The sequence below is a fragment of the Cryptotermes secundus genome, unplaced genomic scaffold (assembly GCF_002891405.2).
Source record: "Cryptotermes secundus unplaced genomic scaffold, Csec_1.0 scaffold247, whole genome shotgun sequence".
NCBI lineage: Eukaryota > Metazoa > Arthropoda > Insecta > Blattodea > Kalotermitidae > Cryptotermes > Cryptotermes secundus.
Genome location: NW_019740656.1, coordinates 3,534,925 through 3,559,768, shown reverse-complemented (window position 1 = coordinate 3,559,768; position 24,844 = coordinate 3,534,925). Strand labels below are relative to the sequence as shown.

The 24,844-nt window shown below is 39.5% G+C and overlaps 1 protein-coding gene across 2 annotated transcripts in view; it reads right to left on the bottom strand.

Moving 5' to 3' along the window:
• LOC111872420 (DNA polymerase delta catalytic subunit) overlaps nucleotides 1-22,551 on the bottom strand; it is a 28,790-nt gene extending 6,239 nt beyond the window's left edge. Inside the window, exons 1-14 of one of the 2 annotated variants that reach the window (XM_023866321.2) lie at nucleotides 22,366-22,551; nucleotides 19,287-19,434; nucleotides 17,323-17,434; nucleotides 16,089-16,261; nucleotides 14,008-14,270; nucleotides 13,027-13,241; nucleotides 9,268-9,434; nucleotides 8,740-8,885; nucleotides 7,486-7,585; nucleotides 6,270-6,406; nucleotides 4,943-5,108; nucleotides 3,142-3,350; nucleotides 1,673-1,934; nucleotides 545-640 (exon numbers count right to left, since the gene is read on the bottom strand). In XM_023866321.2, coding sequence (XP_023722089.1) covers nucleotides 545-640; nucleotides 1,673-1,934; nucleotides 3,142-3,350; nucleotides 4,943-5,108; nucleotides 6,270-6,406; nucleotides 7,486-7,585; nucleotides 8,740-8,885; nucleotides 9,268-9,434; nucleotides 13,027-13,241; nucleotides 14,008-14,270; nucleotides 16,089-16,261; nucleotides 17,323-17,434; nucleotides 19,287-19,434; nucleotides 22,366-22,415 — 2,244 coding nt within the window. In that variant the 5' untranslated portion in view covers nucleotides 22,416-22,551. Of the gene's footprint in view, nucleotides 1-544; nucleotides 641-1,672; nucleotides 1,935-3,141; nucleotides 3,351-4,942; nucleotides 5,109-6,269; nucleotides 6,407-7,485; nucleotides 7,586-8,739; nucleotides 8,886-9,267; nucleotides 9,435-13,026; nucleotides 13,242-14,007; nucleotides 14,271-16,088; nucleotides 16,262-17,322; nucleotides 17,435-18,209; nucleotides 18,373-19,286; nucleotides 19,435-22,365 lie in introns of those variants that run through there. The other variant, XM_023866322.2, reaches the window with a different exon arrangement.
• Between the last annotated feature and the right edge of the window lie 2,293 nt (nucleotides 22,552-24,844).

The following is a 24,844-nucleotide window of genomic DNA, read 5'->3' as shown; positions in this document are numbered from 1 at the left end:
TCAACAACTTACACATTTTATACCACATAACATCTGGGACTGGTAAGTTACAGAAAAGCTTAAAGTTATCGTACATAAAACATAATACTCGTTTTGACATACAGAACTTGAATAATGACTATTGCAGATACACTAGATTCATATACAGCTATCAGTAATACTGTGAGAAGGCAGCAGTACATCCTAATTTGTTTTGCGAAAATACTAGAGGTAACTACGACCAATATTTCATGTCACCTAAGTTTTGTTATACCAGTGACATACATCTGAGATGGTATCCCTCAGTCAGTATAGTGCCCAGGCTACAGGACCAATAACAAGAACCTGATTCTCAAAAGAACCAAGACACTTTGTGACACACTATCCAGACTAGATCTAGGGCTTTGCCAGTTTCCTATATGAGTATTAGGGGATTTTCCTTAGGGGGCAAAGCATTCAAGCTACTCACCTCCATCTAGTGGGAAGGTTAAGTAGGTCTGGAATTATACCCATTCTACCCTGTCTTCATGGTATGATCCTTAACTAAGTACAAGAATGTGTTTACCTCAGCATCATTTTCGCAGCCGTTTGTTACGTTGTAATGCTGCTCAACTTCCTGTTTCGTCTGCTCTATCATAGCTCGTCCATATGCAGTGACACTCTGAAACACATACATACATAGAGCCAAGACAGGAAATGTGTGAACAGGATTCCATGATTTCACATGCCTCATTTGTCTTAATTTTGTAACCATTCTTTAGATGTGATTCACGCTTAGGTCGACACAGTCATTATGTCATAGAAACAGTTACGACACTATCAATACTCCTTAGTGTATGTCCACTTTTAAACATGACTCAATTAACAGCAAATCAGATCCATTTCAAAATAATCTGATTAGGAATACTGAAGATGTGTAAAATTAGTCATGAAGACCTGCATTACAACTCAGTGACCATCATATTATTTATTGCAGACAAAAATTGTTTACAGATATAAACCCACTAGTGTAAAGCTATTTAGGTTCCTACTGTTGGCATATAGCCTGATAAGAGACTTGCATTAATATGCAGCATTGTGCTTTTGTTGTCAGACAGAGATGGCACAGGGCATAAATTTAAGTTTTACCATATTTTCCTGAATATAAGCTGCACCCCCAAAATTATCATTCTTGACTTTCAGCATTCTCTCTCTTCTCCCACTGCGAGACACACTGAAAACCTTCGCTTCCATGCCACTACCTACCAGTACTGATGCATGTGGATACACTAAGGAAGTTTTACAGGTTCTAGACAATTCAACTCACTTTTTTCAAAGATCCGCTTATAAACAGCATACCGATTTAAAAAGCCATCAATTCTGGGGCAAAAACGCAATTTATACTTGAGCACACATGGTACTTTAGGGAATCATGGTATCACAGAGTTTGAGAACAACTGTAATAAACAGATGAATGCATTTTTGAGGTACATGACCCAAAAATACAGAATACAGTTGTGAAATAAACTAAAGTGGGTCAGTGTAGAGTCCTATAACAGGGATCTTGTTTAGTGCTGATGAATCCTCATACCCACAGCAAATGGAACTTCACATCCTGTCAGTGTTTCCTTAAATTATAATCAGCTTCTATCTAATAATGAAATAAAATGATGAAAACACAAACACTACATGAAGTAAGGCGTCTGTCTCTCACCCCAGATATCTCAAGACACGGGAGTTTTCCTACTTGAGCACCAGTGAAACCATAAACAGAGTTGGCACTAATTTTGAGTGCAAGTTGTCGGCCATCCAGGACCTTCTTCCGGAAGGGATCCTTCTCTTCTTTCAAGTCAGCTTTTGCCTTCTTCCGGGCAGCCAATAGGTTTTCTAAAATCTCTGGAAGAAGACCCTTCCGAACAGATTTGTTTACAAAGAAATTTGATGCGGGAGTTTTGACATACTGATCAGGTGTTAAGCTGCAAAAGAAAATATTGTACAACACTAATAATCATCTGTAAAAGAGAATTTAAAAGCCCAATACACAACCAAAAGCACCTGAATATATTTGCTACTTCAAATCTGACTGGAATATAGTAAGGAGTAATAAATAATATTATATTTACTGGGAGGCACGCGGTAGTGTAGTTGGTTGAGGCACTACGTTACAAGCCAGAAGGTTGCGGGGATCGAATCCCAGTGAGGTGGATATTTTCAATTTATTTTCCTTCCAGCCACACTATGACCCTGGGGTCAACTCAGACTCTAACAGAAATGGGTACCAGGAATCTTCCTGGGGGTAAAGGGTGGCTGGCGTGTAAGGCTGACAACCTCACCGCCATCTGTGAGCCGACTGCCTAGAAAATGTGGGAGCCTCAATATCTCACAGCCCTATGGGCCCCCATGGCCTGTTACAGGGAAACCTTTACTGTACTTTTTACTTCATTATATTTACTGATCTGGTCGTCTTGGGACAAGGGACTCCCAGGTTTCTGAATCCAGTCCCTAGCCATAACTGTGTGCAGACTTTTCTGCTCAGACTAAAAACCTTCTTCACCACAGATAAAACTCTGGGAATGTGAACAACGGTTTCCCCATGGTTTGAAACCCCAATTTTGCTTTAGGCAGTGCCAAATGCTTTGTAGTGTGCAGCCATCTTAGATTTGGAACCCTCTTCAATTCAGGTAAACACAGTAGTTACTATTTATTAACATTTTTATTTAATTAAGTATCATCAAAATAACTAAATATAATGTATACAATCTACACCCTACTCCATATTGGGGGGTCCATACACCGCACTAATTTAAGATATCCAATATAGATAAAAATTGTATATCACAAATAACAATTTAGTCAAGCACTGCATGCAGAGTTAATAACAATCTGTCCAACCAAAATTAAATTCTTTCAAACAGCTTTGCTATGAACAGAATCTGAATCAATTATTTCAAATTTTCTACAGTTCTGTAACTTGTAGAGAGTGAAGCACAATACATCACTGCGATCGCAGTGCAAGGGCCGAGAAGGCCCACCCGTGATACATTCGTTCGTTCAACTTGTAGAGACATTTCTTAGTGTATGGATAGGTTCTCCCATCTCAAATTTGTGGCTATTTCTTTTCAGGACACATAGCACCTGCTCAGCAGAAACAAGAATTAAGTCTCCAGAAATACAGACACTTACCCTAATCTGCCTTGAGCCCCTGGTTGCAGGAGTGTGGTGTAACACAGGTTGTGTGCCATCATAATGCTCGGATATAGGGAACTGAAGTCGAGTGTTGCGATAGGATCTGCATAATAGCCTTTCTTAGGTTCAATAACAGTAGCACCTTCATACTGCTCCTCCTGGACTCCGCTGCCATATGCCGGCATCAGGTAGCCTTCTTCCTGCGCCTGAAATTGATTGTATCAATGGGTGCTCTCCTGCAAAAATGTGGTAACCTCATTCTGGCCTGAAAAGTACTACAGTACTTGGCAGGCTCTGAGGAAACATCAGTACAAAACCCCATGACATTGAAGATAAAATGGTATACCATGTCTAAAACATCTTCAAGAGCACATCACAATCAGACAGAAACATACTGCATTATGTTTACTTGCTTACTCATGGAGCTGAGCCCTTCTGGAGGAGGAGCAGCCAATTCTGCAGCTACTCAAGAATTTCCCAGGATTTTATGGAACCCGAAGCTTCATTACCATGTTCACAAGAGCCCTCCACCAGTCCCTATCCTGGGCCAGATCAATCCAATCAATAACATCCCATCCTATCTAAGATCCATTTTAATCTGGTCCACCCACCTACATCCTGGTCTTCCCAGTGGTCTCTTTCCTTCTGGCTTTCCTATCAATATCCTATATGCATTTCTCTTCTCCCCATTCTTGCTACATGCCCTGCCCACCTCATCCTCCTTGACTTAATCATTCTAATTATCATCAGAAAATTACTAGATTCTATTTATAAAAATCAGTGGAAACCAGAATCACTATCGTGGAGATATGCTTGAAGACAGGGCTTTTCTTCCTTTAGGTCACCTACTCAAGATATTCTAAACGAAGTACATGGGAATGTCAGCTTGGGTTCGCAATGCAGTTCCTTTGAGCGAAGGCTGTAATAGTCTCACGTGTCCAGGGTTCCATGACAAGAAATTAGTGGGTTGCACATTATATGGAGGTGTTGTACTGAATAACTCATTTACAATTACAACTACAACGACTCTGACATCTCTTCTAAGGTCTTGTCTTACATTTCAGAGGAGAGCAACACCTCCATTTTCAGAGTAGAAGAGTGAGCCAAGCAACAAACCATGAGAAGCAGGCAGCAAGCAGGGCTCAGCTACTTCTGTTGGTTTCATGCTTGGCTTTTTCTTTGACCCTGAAGATGGAGGTGATATGTTTTTCTGAAATGTCAGGCTCTCTCCAAATTACATGGAACCATAATCTACACAATCGTCACTGTGGAAGTTTCAGATCCAACATAAAGAAACGTATCAGATGAATAACCATTTGCTTGGTCAAAACTAAGGGATGATATACAGAACAGTGGAAGAAAGGGTGAAAGGTAAAGCTATCCCTGTAACAGGCCATGGAGGCCCGTAGGGCTGTGAGATGTTGAGGCTCTAGGCAGTCGGTTCATAGATGACGGTAAGGTTGTCAGCCTTATGTGCCAGCCGCCCTTTACCCCCAGGAATATTCCTGGTACTCATTTCTGTTAAAGGCTGAGTCAAAACTAGGGCCATAGTGTGGCTGGCAGGATTAAGTAACTGAAAGAATCCACCTCATCGGGATTCGATTCTGCAATATTCCAGCTAGTAGCATAGTGCCTCAACCAATTATGCTACTACCTGCCCCCAGAAGAAAGACTGGAAACAGAAGAGGAATGCTTACACAAGAACGCAGAAGGACAATGGAAACCTAGGGTAATGGAAGCACTAATGATGATTGTACTACTGAAAGTAATGATATTAATGTTAACATCATGTATTTACCTTCCTCAGTAGTTGTGACACGACCTTGATCTGTTGCCCTCTAGTAAGCAAACTGGATAATGACACACCAGTGACACGTGCCATTTCCATATAGTTGATGATACACATCAGCTTGAAAAGTAGTCTCAACGGAAGGTAAGCATCTTTTAAACAATACACAGCCAGCCTGCAAAGGTCCACAATGTCTGATAATAAGTATTAATTCTTACTTTACATAATGACACCTAAACTGTGACAGTTACACAGTAAAGGAGAGGAGGATAATAGCACATCACAAAATAAAGAACTGACAGGAGAGATTGATAAAAACAGCAAAAAGCCTTAGTCAGGTTGACCACTCTTCGGGCTGAGAAACTCATGAGCATGACTAGTATAAAGCAGGAATGCCAATCATTAAGGTTTAAATTTTAAGGTGGTGTTCTGCAAAATATTCTTTTCAAAAACTGAGAAAAAGACAGGAGGATAAGATAAGTTGCTAGAGTTGAAGATCAAAGGAACCAGCTTATGTCCAATATTAAGTTTTAATATTAGCAGTCTTGAACTTTCTGGTTTAGTCACCTAATGCTAGACAGTATCAAGCAGCAAAAGCAGTGTTACACTATTAAAATATGCCCAATATCTATTGGACTATATAATGGGGTTTAAACCTTAAAATGTCAACTGCCTTGGGTGCTGACAAAATATGACTATAATACTTACAAACTTGTAGTGTTGTATCTTGCCTGTGGTGCTCACAAACAAAAATGGACAGGTTTATGCCTCACAAATGTTTTTATTGATGAACTCACAACACATTTCACCCAGACAGGCCATCATTAGCTGATTCTTGAGACGTATACAAATAAACACAAAAGCTCCTGCACTCAATCGAAAAAAAAAATTGAAGGTCTGACCACCATCAGGCCAACTTAAAAAACAACTCATTTTAAAGTGATCTTCTCCTTGCATTGTTTCTGTTTAATTTCTTAAAAATTTTAATATGTCTAATTTTAATTATGAAATTTAATATATATATATATATATGGTACTAAGTTGGATCGGACATAATTTTAACAAACAAAAAAATTTATATTAGCATTGCATTTCATTTAATTTCATCAAAATCTGTATATTCCTCAAGCATCACCTGATGATGGCCTATCTGGGCTGAAACATGTTATGAGTAAATTAATAAAAACATTTGTGTCATATGAACACCTCGATTTTTATAATTAGATCCAGGGGAAAAATTACAAAACCACTGCATCAGTTTCAAATTTTCAAATGACATAAAAATTAAGATAATTTCCGTTAAAACATAATGAGGCTGCACGTGAATACCACGTACCTGCGTCTAGTCTGTGGGTTGCCGTTCTGTAGGTCCGTAATGATGTTATGTTGTACATCCTCCTTCTGTTCACCCAAGAAATGGAAACTAACAGCGTTCAGAGTGTACGAACGCAGTTTATAATCTCGAACCAATACCTTGTAACACAAATTATTATTTAAATAAACTTCTGAATACAAAAGACCAAGCAGGCTGGCTCAAGCAGTAATGCATCTCACTTTCATTCAGGGTGTGCCCAGGTCAAATTTCAGCCAGGATGCCAACTATCCTAGTTGAGGGGTTATCTGGTTTTCATCAGTCCAACCAGAGAAATGCCACACTGTACCTTCACCTGCACCATGGATGCTTCCTTCCAAATACTTTCCCGTTTATTAATCAGTACCATCCAATCAATTGAAACTATAGTCAGGTTTGCCAACAATGTCACTAGCTATAAATAAAATAACAAATCAACACAAAGCACATCTAATTCTATATCTTTCTGTCCTGGCCTTATACACAAACATTTCAATAGTCCCAATCATCCAACCTAAATGGGACCAAATGGTGGTTGGATCAACAAAAATGTCTTGATAATATGAAAATGGGTGGAGGAGGAGCGAAACAAATAAAAAAATTAATGGAAGTCCTGTAAAAGTATGAAATCAGGTTTATTAATAATTATTCCATAGTACAACTAACATAATGGAATCCAGTATGCCCTAGAAGTATGTGACTCGCTGACAGACAAAGCAGAAGTGGGAGCGGGCAAAACACTATACATGTGCAAGCACCACAACACTGTAAACAACAGGTTGAATGGCTATTTTCTTTTAATTTGCATAGTGGGAGGGTGGAGTCCAATTGGGTCCGCTCAGCATGGCAGCCACTGATTGGTCTATTGTAGCCTACCCAGGATGATTATGATGATGGAGAATTTGGTGGAATGAAGATTGGCAGGGGAAACCGAACTACTTGGAGAAAACCCACCCCAGCACAAGTTTGTCCACCACAAATCCCACTTGACCAGAACTGGGATCGAACCTGGGCCGCTGCGGTGGGAAGCCAGCGACTAACCGCTTCAGCTATGGTGTGGCCATGTTGGATAACCATTTGTCAGATAATCGAGACTGGACGGACTTGATAATTTGTAAAACTATTGCTAGTATGACATACAAGGATGAGCCAATTTAAATGCAAAGAACTGTACAGAATCCAGAATGGTAGTAGGCCTCACCAGCAAGAGATCAAATGGTACTCTTCCCTCGCAATTCATGCTCTTGTTTTCTCTGCGCCCCATCTGCTTACTCTGCAACACACTGTCCTTAATGACTGACCTGTAATGAGACACATACTCTAGCAGTCAAAACAGGTGTTAGTACAGCAAATTAGCTATGGGCTGGATGACTAAAGCATCAGGCTCCGAGACGTTCCTTTTCCACGGCATCCCAACCAGTTCCTGACCCCACTCAGCCTCCTTCCCAAATGCATAACAGAACTATTTCCCGGGAGTAAAGCAGACAGGGCATGAAGTTGCGCATTCACCTCCATCTACTGCTGAGGTTAAGTTTGCAATGTGATATACTTACATTGAAAAATTTGGGTGCATGTCACATACAACTAATGAGACATAGGGTGTGGACCCATTGTATGCAAGAATGNCTAAGTGAAGGTGTCCCTGTAACAGGCTGTGAAGGCCCATAGGGTTGTGAGATGTTGAGGTTCCCACATTTTCTAGACAATCAGCTCATAGATGGTGGTAAGGTTGTCAGCCTTATGTGCCGGCTGCCCTTTACGCCCAAGAATATTCAAAGAATATTCCTGGTACTCATTTCTGTTAGAGGCTGAGTCGACCCTAGGGCCATACTGAGGCTGGAAGGATTAGGTCAATTGAAAAAATCCAATGACCTCATTGGGACTTGAACCCGTGACCTTCTGGCTTGTAGCATAGTGCCACAACCGACTACGCTATCATATGCCCCTTTTTGTAAGTTGCATTATTTCAAATTCTGCTCATAAAGGGAGGCTTTATTATTTTTATACCACACTATTTCAGATTTGCATAGACTGTGACTGCACTGTATCAGAATATTTAACTAGATTGCAACTGACATATTTCTAGAAAATAATAAGCCTTCTTCCCCGCCCCCAGAAAATCATGAAAATTTGGAACATCAGTACAAAGCTTAGGCTTTGTGTCTGTTTAACCTTTAATGAATCGGTGCCTTTGTATGGCCCAGCTGGTCAAGTGCTGCATTTTTTCAATACTTACACTGTCACCACTGATTTAAAACAAGGCCGCCAATCTTGTACAAATGGGAGATTCAAAATCCAGTATTCCTGGAGAGTAAAAGTAAAATTTGATTGCTCATATTTCTCTAATTAAACTGTATGCAAATCACAAAGGCAGTAAAAACAAAACAGCGACTTTTCTCCATAATGAGAAACAGAATTATTTTTTGATGATGATAATCATTAACATATTACCAACCTGATATTTATAACACGACCCAAATAGGTGAAGTCATTGACCTTAAGGTGCTTTGCACGATTGATGAGATATGGAAAATCAAAGTTGTTGATATTGTACCCCGTGATTATATCCGGATCCACTTCTCGCACAAAAGCTGCCCATTTCTGTGCAAACAATTGCATGTGAGTGAGACGCGAGGTTATCACAGAAGAGCAAGTATCAAGATTAGAGAAATCTGAGATGTGACAATGTGTAGTCTGGTAGACAAGTACCAACATTTCAGAGGAGAATGAGATTTCCAACTACAGGATAAAATTGCCTCTACATTGATAGCTCACTACCAGATTATGCAGCCTCACATTCCAGAAGCACAAGAATAATGGAAAGCAGTTTTACTTTTCTCATATCATAGTCTTCTACCTTTTGCATTAATCTGCAGCTAGTATACCTTCAGTGATGCTGGAACTGAAACGGATGGTAGCAGATGTACGAAATGCTTAGCAATTTAATAGCCCTTGTAGGGTATGTATAAATGTTCAAACTAACCTTGAGTAATTCCCGTTCATCTGGAAAGCTCAGTACCTGACAACCTACTATTGGAGCACAGGTGTTTAGTGTGAACACGTTGCGGATAAATGGTTCATGCTGTCCTTGCCGAACCACCATATTCGCAATCTGAATTACTGGATCATGCTCAGGTTCAGGAAAGATACCTGCAGAACAAAACAGAAGGTGGATATCTCACAGGCTGTGACCAACAATGATACTATGGCATCATGCTGAAAGCCAGAAGAGTCTAACAAGACAAGTTGTCCATTGGTACGCAAGAGCTGGTAAACATGTTTCCATGGCAAATGAAACACGCTTCTATGTGAACAACACCAAGGCCATCACTAGGCAACATCACACTTAACACGTCACTCAGCAATCAGGGAATTCTTGGAAGCAGCGTTTTCTACATGTCTGTGCCAAGGATAAATGAGGCATCAAGGACATAAGCATAGAACGAGAGGTATTCCACCATTAAAAGTTCTTACTAACCAATGTCCAGCCAAGAGCATAGCAGACTGAGATTTAGCGTGTGCTACGGTGATTTCTAAAGTCTGTAGATCAGTGACAGTGTTATAATTACTTGTAGTTACAAGTTATAAGTGTTCAATAAATCCAATTATCAATCCAAACCTTGTATCTACTCACAAACACGCGACAACACACTGGGACACCTCCCCACCCTGAAAACATCTACTCCAAATGCAACCCTGCACCCTGAATAAACAGCATCAATTTGCTGACTGACACCATATGAAATTCATTAGAGTTCATAAGATGACCTCTGAAATTATGGAACCTAAGCCCTGCAAGAAACTCACTACTGAACAAGTATGGAGAGTAGAGTGTGCTGGTTACATGAAAAGAACTTTTACAAAAAGTCAATACAGTTCGGTACAGAAAATAAGCCTATACAGTATTAAACATACAGTGGCAGAGAGAATGAAAATGAAATGTACTGACAACTGATGAGGTAATATAATGTGACCACAAAAAAATCAGCCAGTCTCTACTGTAATGGCAACTACATAAGGATGGATGAGAAGCAATGCTGCTAGTTGTAGCTAGGAGAATTATCACACGCTTTGTGGTTTGTTTTTTTTTGTTTCTTTATAAAAACAGAACATTTTATTTGAAATATTTTCAGGTAGCTTGAGAATAATCTGGCCACTTGGACTTCGGGTACTGGGGAGTTTACCATACATTCTAATACTGCTTTGTTAATAGTTCTGACACCTGCTACCAGGGGGATAATCAACTACAATCTGCACAGGTATGCTTTTATGCGATAGACTTTAAACCTGCTACAAGTGGGATCATCTATTAACCCTTTGACGTGGTCATTTAAATTCCGCGGCCGCGGCTCCTGCGGTAATATATTCAGCCGGCCATTTAAATTTTGCTCGAAAATTATTTATTCATCATTGTTCTTAAATTCTATGAGATAGGAACATGAAACTTTCACTAAAATGATCTTAAATGGTGGTTTTATAACCTTACCTTATAATATGAGCGCCCTGTATCTCGGTAATGGAGGCAGTTGGTTTAGTAGAAGGAAGGCCTTGAAGCATTCGTATAACCCAACGGTGCCCCACGTTCACCATTCTCCGCTCCAATATTGTGTATTTTTTTTGGCCCTTTTTTTTAACCACACATATGTGCGGCCTTGCCTTCTTACCCGTGAGGGGTATACTTCAAGGAAATGTCTTTCCGTGACCCGTTTAGTTGCCAGGTCAGCTGTAGTAAATTCAACGTTACGAGTTATCATAACAAGGGGTTGTTGCTATGCCTTTGATATTCCATCCATTTTGGCGGCAGGAGATGTCGTAGGGGTGACCACAGAATTCATGAAGTTATTCTAAGAACTGTCTGGTATGTAGTGAACGAAAGTAGAGCTTAGCTGGCTCAAAAAAATATTTATGGTCATCCCTCGAAACGACCACCAAGGTCAGTACGATAAAATGGAGTCAACTGGAGCGATAATGAGCGAAGGAATGAGTTCTTTTCCCTCCCCCACACACATCCGTATCGTCTCAGGGGGTGACCACAGTGTTCTGCCTTAAAATGTGGCGTTTTTCTAAGAAATGGGTGCTATGTACTGTGCGAAAGCAATCGATTTTGCAGGCATAAACTTTTGTACATCCCTCTTCTAAGAATTCCAATTGAATAGCCAGCTCAGGGCAATATGATACTATAAACACCAGCACATATCAGTCTCTGGTGTTTATAGCTTCAGAGCAAACAAAACACATCATTAATAACAGTAACAGCTCGCAATAGCCACAGGAACGTTGCTGCAAGACAGGCATATGTAACGACGACTTAGCGCTCTTAAACGCGTGTGTCATTAAATACAGTCCTCCTGACAACAGGCCAGTGAAAAATCTAACAATCTACAGCAAAACCATCAATTATTATGGGCGTTATAACATACGTGTGCAGCTGGACGAAACATACACGTCGAACCCCCCCAGACGATTTAAATCCCTGACGAAACATACACGACGAACCACGGCAACGGGTTAACCCTAATTTACATGTGTCCTTTTAAGTGACAGTGTTGTTTATACTATGTCTTATGAAAATCCGTCAGATTCAAAACTTATTAGCAGATGATAGCATACAGACATATGATGAGCTAACCTAGCTTTATAATTTTGTCATGCCTATGAGTGTGACTACAGACTGGTAATTGAATTTAATGAACACTTACAGACTGTACCTACAAGTAGCTATAATGTTATCTCTAAGTCACACAATCTGAAGTTTACTATAGCATGTACCAACTCCTCTCAGTCTGCTGCCTGTTCTGTCTGATAACTACTACCAATGTCACAGACCACTTGACTTCCATGTTCACAGCTTCGTGTCCTCCCTCACTGCAGCTCCCGAGCTGAACTAACTCGCTCCGACTGCCAAACTCAAATTAACTCAATTCCACTCCACTAACTCAACTCAACTCAGTCGGTCGAGTGATATAACCTCGGAGCACACTCAACAGAAAACACCATTCCTTTGTTGATGTCGGTGAGGGGTTATCACATGTTCCATTGCAGCGGCACTGGGCTGCGTGGCAACACCGCTTCCCACAACTCTTTTCCTCTGCTGCATGTGCAACCACTGTTATGCTGATAAGCTGTTTACTGTGCCGTAACCGGCTCTTTACATGCTACATTATAAATACAGTAGAACAAAAAATCTACAGCTCATGCTGATTCCTCACTTGTGGATTTTTTGTTATACGCGGTAGTGTAGTTGCTTAAGGGGCTATGCTACAAGCCAGAAGGTCACGGTTTCAAGTCCCGATGAGGTCATTGGATTTTTTTCAGTTGACCTAATCCTTCGAGCCACACTAGGCCCTGGGGTTTACTCAGCCTCTAACAGAAATGAGTACCAGGAATTAATTAATTTTCCTGGGGAGTAAAGCGCAGCCAGAGCATAAGGCTGAAAACCTTACCACCATCTTTGAGCCGACTGTCTAGAGAGTGTGGGACCTTCAACGTCTCACAAACCTATGGGCCTTCACGGCCTGGTACAGGGATAACTTTACTTTACTCTGAAAATGGAGGCGATACGTTCCTCCAAAACGTCAGTTTACACAATATCTACACAGAGCCACAACCCAGAAGACGGCATTCTTAAAAATAATCTTATTTCATCCAAAAGAAACAAAGGTAAAATTAATGAAAGAAGAAATTACACAAACAAATATTGTGTTAAAAATTTCTTGCCTTCAACTAGATACTGATTTCTCACCTTTCCGGCCTGCGCATTCGATGTCGAAACTAAGAATGCGGAATGGAGCTACTTTTGCCCACTCTCCTTCCGGTGTGTGGGACACTACTTGCTCCCATGAAACATCTGCTTCTATTTGACATCGTGACACATGATTTGCAAGAGGTCTCATTGTCCACTGGCCTGCAGGCAGCTCCACCCAGCTGCAACCCACCAGTCCTGTGTCCACCATGAACCTTCAACAAAAGTATAATTATCATCATTTTTAGGAACAACACACATAACTATAGTGAAATCAAATTTTAACATATCTCTGGGAAAATGGTATTTCTTACAATACACTGAGGTGCTCATTTAACTGGAAGTAAGCAAAATTACATAAAAATAGTGTTCATTTTCTTATAATATTTACTGTAAACAATTAAGATAATTTAATTATGTAAGTAATTAGAAACAGTGTTCATACAAAAATAAATCAGTAAAATTACATTATCAATAATAACATTTTAATTTCTAAAATAACTGACATGAAATAAACAGTGAAAGAACCCAGCTGAAAACCAAAACAACTACTATGTCACATGCCGTGAAGTTTCAACGTTCATTCCTTATATGAGATCACCTGCCAGAGAACATGGTTGTGCAGTAAAGACTTCTGCAAGAAGGAAATTTAAATGTCAGTTATTTTTTCAACGACAATATTTACTTACATTACATCATGTACCAGTTGTTTGAATAATGTGACTTCCCCCCCCCAGAATCCTGATAGATTGATCTGATCTTCATTAACCAATAATTACAAAAAATAATTTTTTGTATTATTTAGCACAGACACCTAATCTCAAACTTCATCAAAATTCATTACTGATTTAACAAGGAGGGACAGATGAGCACATCTTCGCTCTACATGTTCCGTCAAACACTCTATAAATAGGAACACATAAAAATTATATTTTGAAAACACCCCAGAAGTTCAGAACAATACAGAAGAGGGCTGCTTACCGAATATCAAAGTCTATGTTTGATTCAAATGCCTGGAAACTATGTGAGCCTGCCGGTGGATAAATGGAATCTTTCTCCAGCAACCGTTTGGCAGGAGCAATTAACTGAGGCAAAGCTATAGTGATCTTAATGAAGCTCATTTTATCTTCTCCATTATATCCCATGAGGTTCAGACGCTGCACCAACTCAACTGCTAGAACTGCCTCTCGTACCCCATACTTGTTTGAGCGCATATCGGCTAGTACAGCTTTATTGAGAGCGGCCTGAAACAAACATACAAACAGAAGCCCAGTGTAATTTCTACACTGCTTTCATTAACCTGGAATAAAAATTTCCCTATTTTTTAAAGTAAAACTATCCCGTAACAAGCTGGGGAGACACATAGGGTTGTGAGATGTCGAGGTTCCCACATTTTCTAAAGTCAGCTCACAGATGGCGGTAAGGTTGTCAGCCTTATGTGCTGCCTGCCCTTCACCCCCAGGAAGATTCCTGGAACACATTTCTGTTATAGGCTGAGTCAACCCCAGGGCCACTGTGCGGCTGGAAGGATTAGGTCAATTGAAAAACCCAATGACCTCTCCAGGTATCAAACCCACAACCTTCCAGCTTATAGCAGAGAGCCTCAACCAACTACACTACCATGTGCTTCATCATTCTTCCAATAAACTTAGAAAAATTAACTTCTGCATTCACAAGTTGAAAAGAAATGCATGTAAGTTTCAACTAAATTTTCCTCCTCATCTTGTTTTAAATATACATGGGGCAATCCAAAAGTTTCCAAAAATTTGAATTTTGCGCGCGAATGGTTATGAGTACATCTAAATACCACTAGGTGTCTCCTCACACATCCTTCTTGAATCAGTGTGGCAAGCAGTGTCGAGTTGAGTGGTTGGGTTTATTGTTGGTGAACGTATTTCCATTGTTGTGTTTCCATGAGTTTGCGGTTTTGCAATGGCTGACCTGAGAGAGCAGTGTGTCTGTATAAAGTTTTGTTTCAAACCTGGGAAAACCGCTGCAGAAATGCACCAAATGTTGAAGCAAGCTTTTGGTGAAAACAGTTTAAGCCAGACACAAACTTACAACTGGTATAAGCGTTTTAAAAATGGTCGAGCATTGACTGATAATGACGATCGTTCGGGACGGCCATCAAAGGGCAAAACACCAGAAAATGTCACGAAAGTTAGGGATCTGATTCTGCAAGATCGTAGACTGACCATCCAAGACCTCTGTAACACCTTGGGATTAAGTTATGGTAGATGTCAACGAATTTTGTCAGAGGAACTGAACATGAGGAGGACTGCGGCAAAATTTGTGCCACGACTGCTGCAAAATGAACAGAAGCAGCATCGCTTGGAAGTCTGCAGGGAACTTCAGCAACAGCTTCAAGAGGATCCAAACTTTCTTTCGAAGGTTGTCAGAAAGCAAGCAGCAATCATCGCAATGGAAGAGCCCTTCTTCACCTCGGTCAAAAAAAGCTCGACAAGTCAAGAGCAACATTAAGTCCATGTTGATCTATTTTTTTTTATATTGATGGGATTGTTCATAAGGAGTTCATCCCTCCTGGTCAAACAGTCAATAAAGAGTTCTATCGCAATGTTCTAAGGTGTTTGAGGGAGAACATGAGGAGAAAACGTCCAGAGAAGTGGCGCACGAACAACTGGGTACTCCGCCATGACAACACATGGCCGCATATGGCTTACATTGTGCAGGAATTTTTGGCTAAATACAAAATGGCAGTTGTTCCCCAGCCACCGTACTCGCCAGACTTAGCTCCATGCGACTTCTTTCTCTTCCCCAAGATGAAAATCAAGTTGAAGGGGCGAAGATTTGATACAGCTGAGGAAATTCAAGCGGAAACGCAGACGGTGCTAAACACCCTAACAAAGAAAGACTTCCAGGATGCATTTGAAAAGTGGCAGAAACACTGGGATCGGTGTATGCGCTCCCAAGTGGACTACTTTGAAGGTGATGGTGCAGAATAAGATCTAGGTAAGATGTAATAGTTTTTATTAATATATTTTGGGAACTTTTGGATTGCACCACGAATTGTTATAGAACTCTCAAAACTGAAGTATTCTTACCTTAAAAGCATGACAGTCCTTATCACCAAAATTCCTTGGTGCTGATACAAAAAAATATGGTGAAAATCCATGGACATGACAACAAACAGAGTTGCCTTCCATTGTCACTCCATACATCCTCATAACAGGCACAGGGCCCTGCTGGCTACCAGGCATGCCAGATACTGGACACCCTACATCATCATCAAAACAATTACTTAGCTAGTAGATAAACATTCAACTACAAGAACTAACTCCATAACACAGGGTGTTCCTTGAAAACTTAGTAGTTATCCAGCTTGCCAAAAGAAGTCTGGTTTTACAGAACCTGAAGGTTCATCATCATATCCTCACATATAATCTTACTTTGATCACTGGCTTCACGTTTATTTACTGCAGACACAAATCTGCAGTTACAAAGCCAATCACACCAGAAATGTCAATGTGTAGCCGGAAATTGTTATGGTATGTTCATATTCATTGGTGATGCCCATCACTTTATTCTTAAACCAACTGCCAACATACATGCTCAACATTTTTCTGTACACCTGTGTGGTGCATTACCAGAGAGCTCAACAAATGATTCATAGCTTAATAATATGCTTATTCGTACACTTGCATTCTCTTGCCAGAATCTGTCTCTGAAAAAAGCTGATCACCTCTTCAGTTTTTGGCATCGACTGACAGTTGCAGGACTTGTTTCAATAGGCAAAATAGACAAGACAACAGATTGTAACAACAAAGTATGCACAGTTCATGTCAAGCCATACTGAATGACTCCGTGGTTTCAGTCCACAAGCGAACTATACTGACCGAGTGACCGCCACTTGTCGGCGAAATTAGTGCCAACTTTGGCGGCTAGAGGGTCTTGAGTGGTCAGCGCAACAAATCCCCACAGCCGTTAATTTCGGTTTTCTAGACTGGAGATGCTATTTCCTTGAAATAGCTCCTCAGTTATCCTCTGGAGGCTGAGTGGACCCTGTTCCAGACACACTACTTCTCAGAAAATTTGGTAGCGCCGGGAATCGAACCCGAACCTCTGGATCTGTAGCCAGGAACTGTGACCACTAGATCACAGAGGCAGCCAGCCATATTGAACTGCAAACTGAAAATGAGGATGTAATTAAGAATATTTTGCAGATTTCAGTACTAATCAGTCTTATAAACTCTGAACAGAATATATATTTATTGCAAAATAATGAGAATTATAATTCCCCTGCACCAGCTGTGTACAAGCTCAATATGCACTCCATACCTGTGTAATGGTCTATATCTAACTGCTGAAAGGTCAGCACATGGTGTGCCGGATTCAATGGAGTGGGTGCGGGTCGACTCCATCTCACGCTCATCTGCTGTGTCTCAGGGCCCTGATAATACAAAATAGATACTGCATCATCAGCAGTACCAATACAGAACCCTATACAGACCCAATCTTAAACAGTCCTCTCAAAACTCCAATGACCATTTTCTGTAAGCAGTAAACAAGATTTGAAATCTGAACAGCAGTAATGATTCATACTGTGGTCATCTGAACAAGCATAAGTACTTCTCACTGCCATTTATTGGTGCCATCTTTTGGTCCTGTTCTTAACTACTACCAATGATCAATATTCCTGTGTGACACACACACAGTCAATCATAAACCTTATCCTATATAACATAAATCATCCTAGCTCTTGCCTGAAAGGACAATGGAAACTCTCAAAATATTTAGTCAGGACAGCCAAAAATTTGAACCCAAGACCTCCAAAATACAAAACACAAGCTATAACTACTCAAAAGCAACATTCAGTTTTAGGCCATGTTGGAAGAATCAGAGCAGAGACTCTAGTCTTTGCAGTATGTGAGGTTATGTCTAACATTAAAATCAAAATTTGTCGGACGGTTAAGCAGTATGATACAAAATGAAAATGTTACAAAACGTTGTAATTTAAAAAAATTATTTCAAACTTCGAGGCCTACAAGATGTGACACTGAAACATTATCTACTGCATGATAATTTATTCCAACACTATGCAATGTTAACACCCAAATTCTTATTAAATTACAAAAAAATTAGTTTGCTGCTAAAATTACAACCACCATAGTATTTAAAAAGGCTAAAAAGAAGAGTACATTACTAAATTCACTTTAAAGAAATACCTTTGAAACTTCCCACATTGATAGCTTACTGGGTGACTGATATTGTTTTCTACGCCTATCTACCACTATCAGCAACTGATCAACAGGGCTTATCACCAGAGTTAAACACACAAGTCTTGAAATTGTGTAATACACTAAGTACAATTTTGGTGTACATTGTTAACTAAGGTTATGCAACTGAAGAAGAGCCACTTGGATACTGAAGATTAATTCCTATGAAGGTGCATAAACCTGAAACAGGATTAACCTTGCAACAAAGTAAGTGAAACTATAAAAAAAAACACATTATAAACAAACAGGGATTTAAATGCAGAAGATGGAAATAAATTAACCTATTTCATAAATATGTAACTCTCTAACATCTACCAATAACACAAATCTTCAAAATGTTTTAATTGGAAAGAAAAACTACAGAAACTGTTATACAGGGGTATATAATTTACACAGACTTAACTCAAATTGAAAATATGTCAACAGTTTGACATATAACAGAGTAAGGCTGATTTCTGAACATTATTTCTTTATTAAATTACACAGGATCGCATCCCAGTATAGCATTTTATTTCTGATTTCAAATGTTCACTGCATTAAGACTCAATGCCAATTATATATAACAATATTTTAAAAGCAAGAAAAGATTAATATATATATATATATTTTTTTTGCAAACTTAATACTGAAATAGTGAAAAATTAAATTCAAGACAATACTAAAGTTTAAAATGTGATATTAAAAATTTGAAGATATGCTTAAAAAAATATTTTCTTCCTCTTATATTCAGGTGGGTGACAGCCACAAGCTTAGAAGCTCATTTAAAACATATCCCTGACGTAATATTACTCAAGTGACTTTAAATTCTGGTCTTACAATATGTATAAAATTCATCACCACCAGTGATGGAAAAATTATAAACTATTTCTTACATATATATTCCATGGTTTGTTGTCAGAATAATGAAATTCTCCTTAAAACATCTTTATTTACAACAGTTAAGTTGATAGAGATGCCTAAAGCTATTTAAAACTCAGGGTTTTCCATTTCTGGTTATCACTGCCATTTCTTATAACAAATGTTCACCTGCCCATTCATTTCTTGGGAGTCTGTGCCCTGTGATCCTTCATTTTCAATCAGGTCCATGCAGGCCAACTCCTCTTCAAATGAACCAGGGATGCCATTATCATTATCATCACCATCATCATCATCATCATCATCATCAAATGAACTTCTGAAAGACAGAACACTGCCAATTACACAGAACTTCAAAACAATTCAAATTAAGGCATGCTGGCACTTGTTACATGTCCTTTGTTATTAATGTTTGTGCATGTCTAAGGATTCTTTTCAGCATCACGAGGAGCACCACATCCCATCCATGGCCAAGGCAGAAGCTGACGTGAATGTTCAGTGGGCTGCGTGTGCAATTTCTCTGACCCACTGCATCCAGCATCATTGATAAATATTTTTTTCTCCTTTATAATCTTTCGTCCTTGACATCTTTAGGTAGGGGCAACCATCTTCAGAAGCACATATCAATACATGCGGAAACAACTATCACGATTTAATTGGTTATCATCAGTACAAACATACAATACCATTACATTGTCATGAATATAAAATCTTGGCCTTTAACAACTACAGCGATGTGCCTGAATTTATTTCAACATTTATAAATTATTATAATTAATTTATTTATTTATTTCGTCTCTATAGATCATTGTTACATGATATAGGACAAGTCAGTTACTGTACATTGGCCGATTACAATAAGAGAATGAAATTACAATACTTACAATTGTTTACAATAGATTACAGTAGATTATAATAGTTAAGAGTTTGTATAGTGTGAGGTGGAATCCATATTAGGTCCCCTCGGCATGTCGGCTTCCATATGTCCTATTGTACCTGTACTGCTGATAATGCTTATGGAGAATTTGATGGAATTTATTTTATTTTATTTATTATTTACAAGTGTGATTTAAAAAAAAAAAACTTTGTTTAAATCTAGAACCAATTTGGTTCATGTCCTTTGCCTCTCTTTAAAGGAAGACGAGTGAGGCTAAGATTTTATATTCACATTGTAATGGTATTGTATGTATGTGTTGATAATGACCAATCACATTGTAACCGTAGTTTCTCGATGTACTGATATGTCCTTCCGAAGACTGCCACTCTGATCAAAACATGTCAAGGATGAAAGATTGTAAAGGAGAAAAAACATTTATCAATCACACTGGACGGAGTTGATAATCTTTTATACTATTGCCAGCGTGACGGGCGAGGATGAACCAAATCAAATTCTCTGACTCACCACCCCATTCTGACTCCATCATCTCATTTCCTACTCCTTCATCACACTCGGTGTTCATTAAATTTATTTCCTGATTTCTGCATTTTCAAGATATGCAGCAATTTTCACAAATTCAACCCCACTTTTAACAAGTAGCCTGTACTACTAATCTAAATCTGGCATCAATGTATCCCTTCCAGATCCCAAGTGAACATTCATACAGGTAAGAACAGAGAGTGGGGAAAATGCAGAGGAGGATAAGAGATGGAAGAAAGGCAGAGGTGAAAAAAATATGAAGGAAAGGGAGAGCGAAGAGATTGAAAAATTTGATAAAAAGTAGGAAGAGAAGGAAAATGGGTGCACCTCAGAGCCATTGTGGACACTGTGGAGAGGAGAAAATGGTTCTTATATATTAACTGCTAATTACCACCACGTTGATTCTAAAGGGTTCTGATGATGGTGGATTACACACAGAATTACTGGCTTTTTGGACTTTTTCCATCGTCCAGAATTCTAGGTAACAGAGTATACATTTCAGAAACTGGATGTTTCCATCTTCAGATGAGAAAGGAAGACACCTACTCCAGAGATTGATTAGCTCTTTCTAAGGGGCCCAATTGAGTACGTGTCTTTACTTTCTCACCTGAAGACAGAAACAGATCCGGTTTCCAAAACGATGTATCCTCTATTACCTAGAAATCCAGATGATGGAAAAAGTCCAAAAACCCAGTAATTCTGTGTACCACCAACTTGTCCAACATGCTGGACTGCCATCCACAGAAGTTATATTAGTAAGGGCAAACCCAAAAACTTAACTTTTTTAAAATAAAACCAATGTCCTGAAATTCTAAAACCAAAAGCCTAATTGTGGGACTTGTCTGAAGCAAATTCTAAGGTTAAACTTTAGGTCTTGCTTTCACAAACAAACTTCTAAGGTTAAGTATACTTGCCAATAACACAGTTTAAGAAACTAGTACAAGCAGGAAATTATGGGTGAAGACATATGAACAAATATAACACATAATTAGAAACTTAGTTATACTCACGATTATCTGACCCTTGCCGTTCAACTCTTGCTGTTGGGAATAAAACCCCAATACCTTGGCCATGCTATACTAGCTGAGCTTTCCTGGCTCTCAAACTGCAATAATTCTTGTACTATTTAAACATCACGACACTTAATCTGTCAGCTAGCAAGTTTTGTAAATTCTCTTATCCTTACTAGACTTCTGACAAGTTTTGGTGAAGGTGGCATAAACTTTTATTTGCCAAGCTGACCTAGGGAATGTGGAATCATCTTGCGTATCCTTATCTTCATTTTTACCATGAAGTCGCAACTTGCCAGACATGTAATGGTCTGACATTGGCCATAAGAACTGAAAATTATCATGGCAATTTTATGAATCCATCTGAAAAGCAGGATGGCATCCTCCCTCATGGTGTTTCACTTCAAACACTGAGTGCTTCATCAAAATACACGTGAATCACACAACTTATCTTAAACTCTGCAAATGGTAAAATGTTACATTTCATTCTTGGGAATTTCTGTTTCATTTTGCCTCATACGTTAACTTAAATTAACATCCCCAACAATGATGACTGGAAAGGACAAGAAGGTATGTAGCTATGGCATGCAATCCTATTTCAGAGCTTATTTGGTAATTAAAGACACCATGTACCTAGAAACCTACGAATCTCATCGGATGCGTTACTAAAAATATTACTTAATTTATTCTTTGACTGCCTAGTGGGATGTTTTCAACACCGCAAATAAAAAGATTAGGTAGCTCGTACATCGCTAAAACTATGCCACTCAAGTACTGTGCGTCTCATGTAACCTCAAACATACAACCAGTGAAAGCATCATACCTCATTCTCTTAACCCTTGGGCCTCCTAATGACGGCCTACGCTTATCCATGTCCTTCCGCCTTACTGTCAACTGAATCACTCAATCAAACTGATCAAACTTTCAAAACTCACAATATAAATTGATCTGAAGTAACTTAACAAACACCAAACACAAGGAAAACTTTGCTATTACAATTGGCGGTAAAACTTTCTCCAGTCGATTTTATAATCGACACGAAACGGTGTGACCGGTGTGACAATCGAAATGTCATCCTTGATCGATAACCTCAATCGTATAGCACGGATACGGATATAGCATTTTGCATTCGCTGTCGTTCGCAGCATTCCCATCGTGCATAACGTGTTGTCATTTGTCTGCAGTCACAGCTCCTGAAATTGAGGGCTCATGTGCACTAACATCGGCATCAAGAAATGTCATTAATTACTTGTACATTTAATTCTATATTTATGTTAAGCATTTTTACTCATACCACAAGGACTCCTATGTTCTGCAGACCTTTAGGGAGGATAGGCCATTGACTGTACACAGCATATTTCAGTTTAAAAATGTTGAAGTGTACTAAATTCCAACCGAACAAGCGGGGTATGTAATGACCAGAATAAATTGGGGGCCATTGAGGTCCAAGACCTTGTTCTGCATGGTAACCCAGGTAACAAGGGTATGAGTGTTTCCTGTTTCACTGTTTAACCAATTCCATGATAATCCTTATAAAATTCTGGATAGGAATTCTAATGAAATAAATTACCAGACAGGATCATGAACATCATGAAGGTGGGCCTGTCTGTAACTGGAATCCAAATGTCACGTGTGACAGGTTCATCCCTCCCTCGTCCAACTGTATCTACTCAAGAGTGAGGTTATCATTTGCCTCCCCTGTTCCTCCACTCACCTCAACTCTCTTCCACCTCTTAGATGGGAGAGGGGGTTGCAGCTTGTATTTTGTGGCAAACTATGTGGTTTCCTTCGGTCCTTTAGATGCTGCCACAAAGTCTATTTTTTCGATTCCACCTAGTCTTCATGGAGGCATACTCAGCACGATTCCCCTTCTAAATTGTTAATAATAATTGTTACCTACTTGGATGGATACAGTTTCTTTAACTGCTTATACAATTAAATTATGTTATCATAATTATACTTAGTGGGGTCCACTCAGCCTCGTGAGGATAATAGAGGAGTTATTTCAAGGAAATGGCAGCTGCGGTCTAGAAAACTGAATGTAACGGCTGTGGAGATTCATTGCACTGACCACACGACACCCTCTATCTGCAAAAATTGGCACTAAAACTTCGCTGACAAGCAGCAGTCGCTTGGTCGGTATGGTTCACTTGCGGACTATAATCAAGGAGTTAATCGTACTTAGTGACCCTTAAGAGAATATGGGGTTCTTAACATAATTTTGTGTAAACTCCATTTCATGAAAACTTTGAGTCATTGTATAAAAGCCACAATCTCACAGCTTCATTAAATATGGGTTGCACTGTTTATATGGGCCATGACAGTGAAATCATTGACATAGTTACATAAGCAAATTCAGTGTAGGCAAGTGCAATGGCTGTCCACACTGAAGTTGCATAATTAATGACCTCATGATCCATATTAAATGTCTCTTGTCACCACAGCATAATGCATCCTCAGGCTGAAGACAGAAAACAGCCCCCTGATAAGGAGGGTATCTGTAAATATACTGAATAACCAGCTGCAGACATGAGACAGTGGGTAGCATTACAGCTTGGGGTCTGGTCAGGAGGCTAGTTAGTTAGTTAGTTATTGGAGAGGGTGGGTTTCCCCATGCACTTAGACCAGTATTGGTCCATTGTGCTTCCCTCTATGATATTCTACCAGTCTCTATACCCTACCGATATTGGTGCGTCCCATCAGTCCCCACTGAGCCAGCAAGTTCAGCCTCTACTGGCTTGGCGGTATCTATAATGCTTCCCCCATCTATCAATCAGAGGTGTTAGAGACTACTGTTGGGCGGGAAACGTCCTTGAATTTGGCTCAGTGAACTCCTTTGGAGATATGAGGTTCTTTTACGTGCCGTAAAGCTACGACATGGGACCCACAGCTTAAAGTCCCTCCCGGAGGACTTGTTCCCTGAATTTTTCGGCCCTTAAACATTCCACGACCTCCGCCGGATTTGAACCCGCGTACCACGAGTCATGAGGTGGGAACGTTACCTCTAGACTACGGAGGCTGCTGGTCAGGAGGCTAACAACTCAGTATAAATAAAACAGCATGTTGTGAAATACCATACAGGGCTTTCAGGCTGCCATAAAATATACCAGGACCTCGTCTTATAAAAAAAGAATTTACCAGGCTGCAGTCTCACAAAGTTCAGAACCACTGCTCTAAAGCGTTATCAAGGGACATTTTCATCTCAGTGTTCATCAATGAATTTCATGGTGTAATCTAAGGTGCAGATTTCCTGTCATCCCTCATAATCTAGGCACAAAATGTGATCTTACAAGCACTTCCGT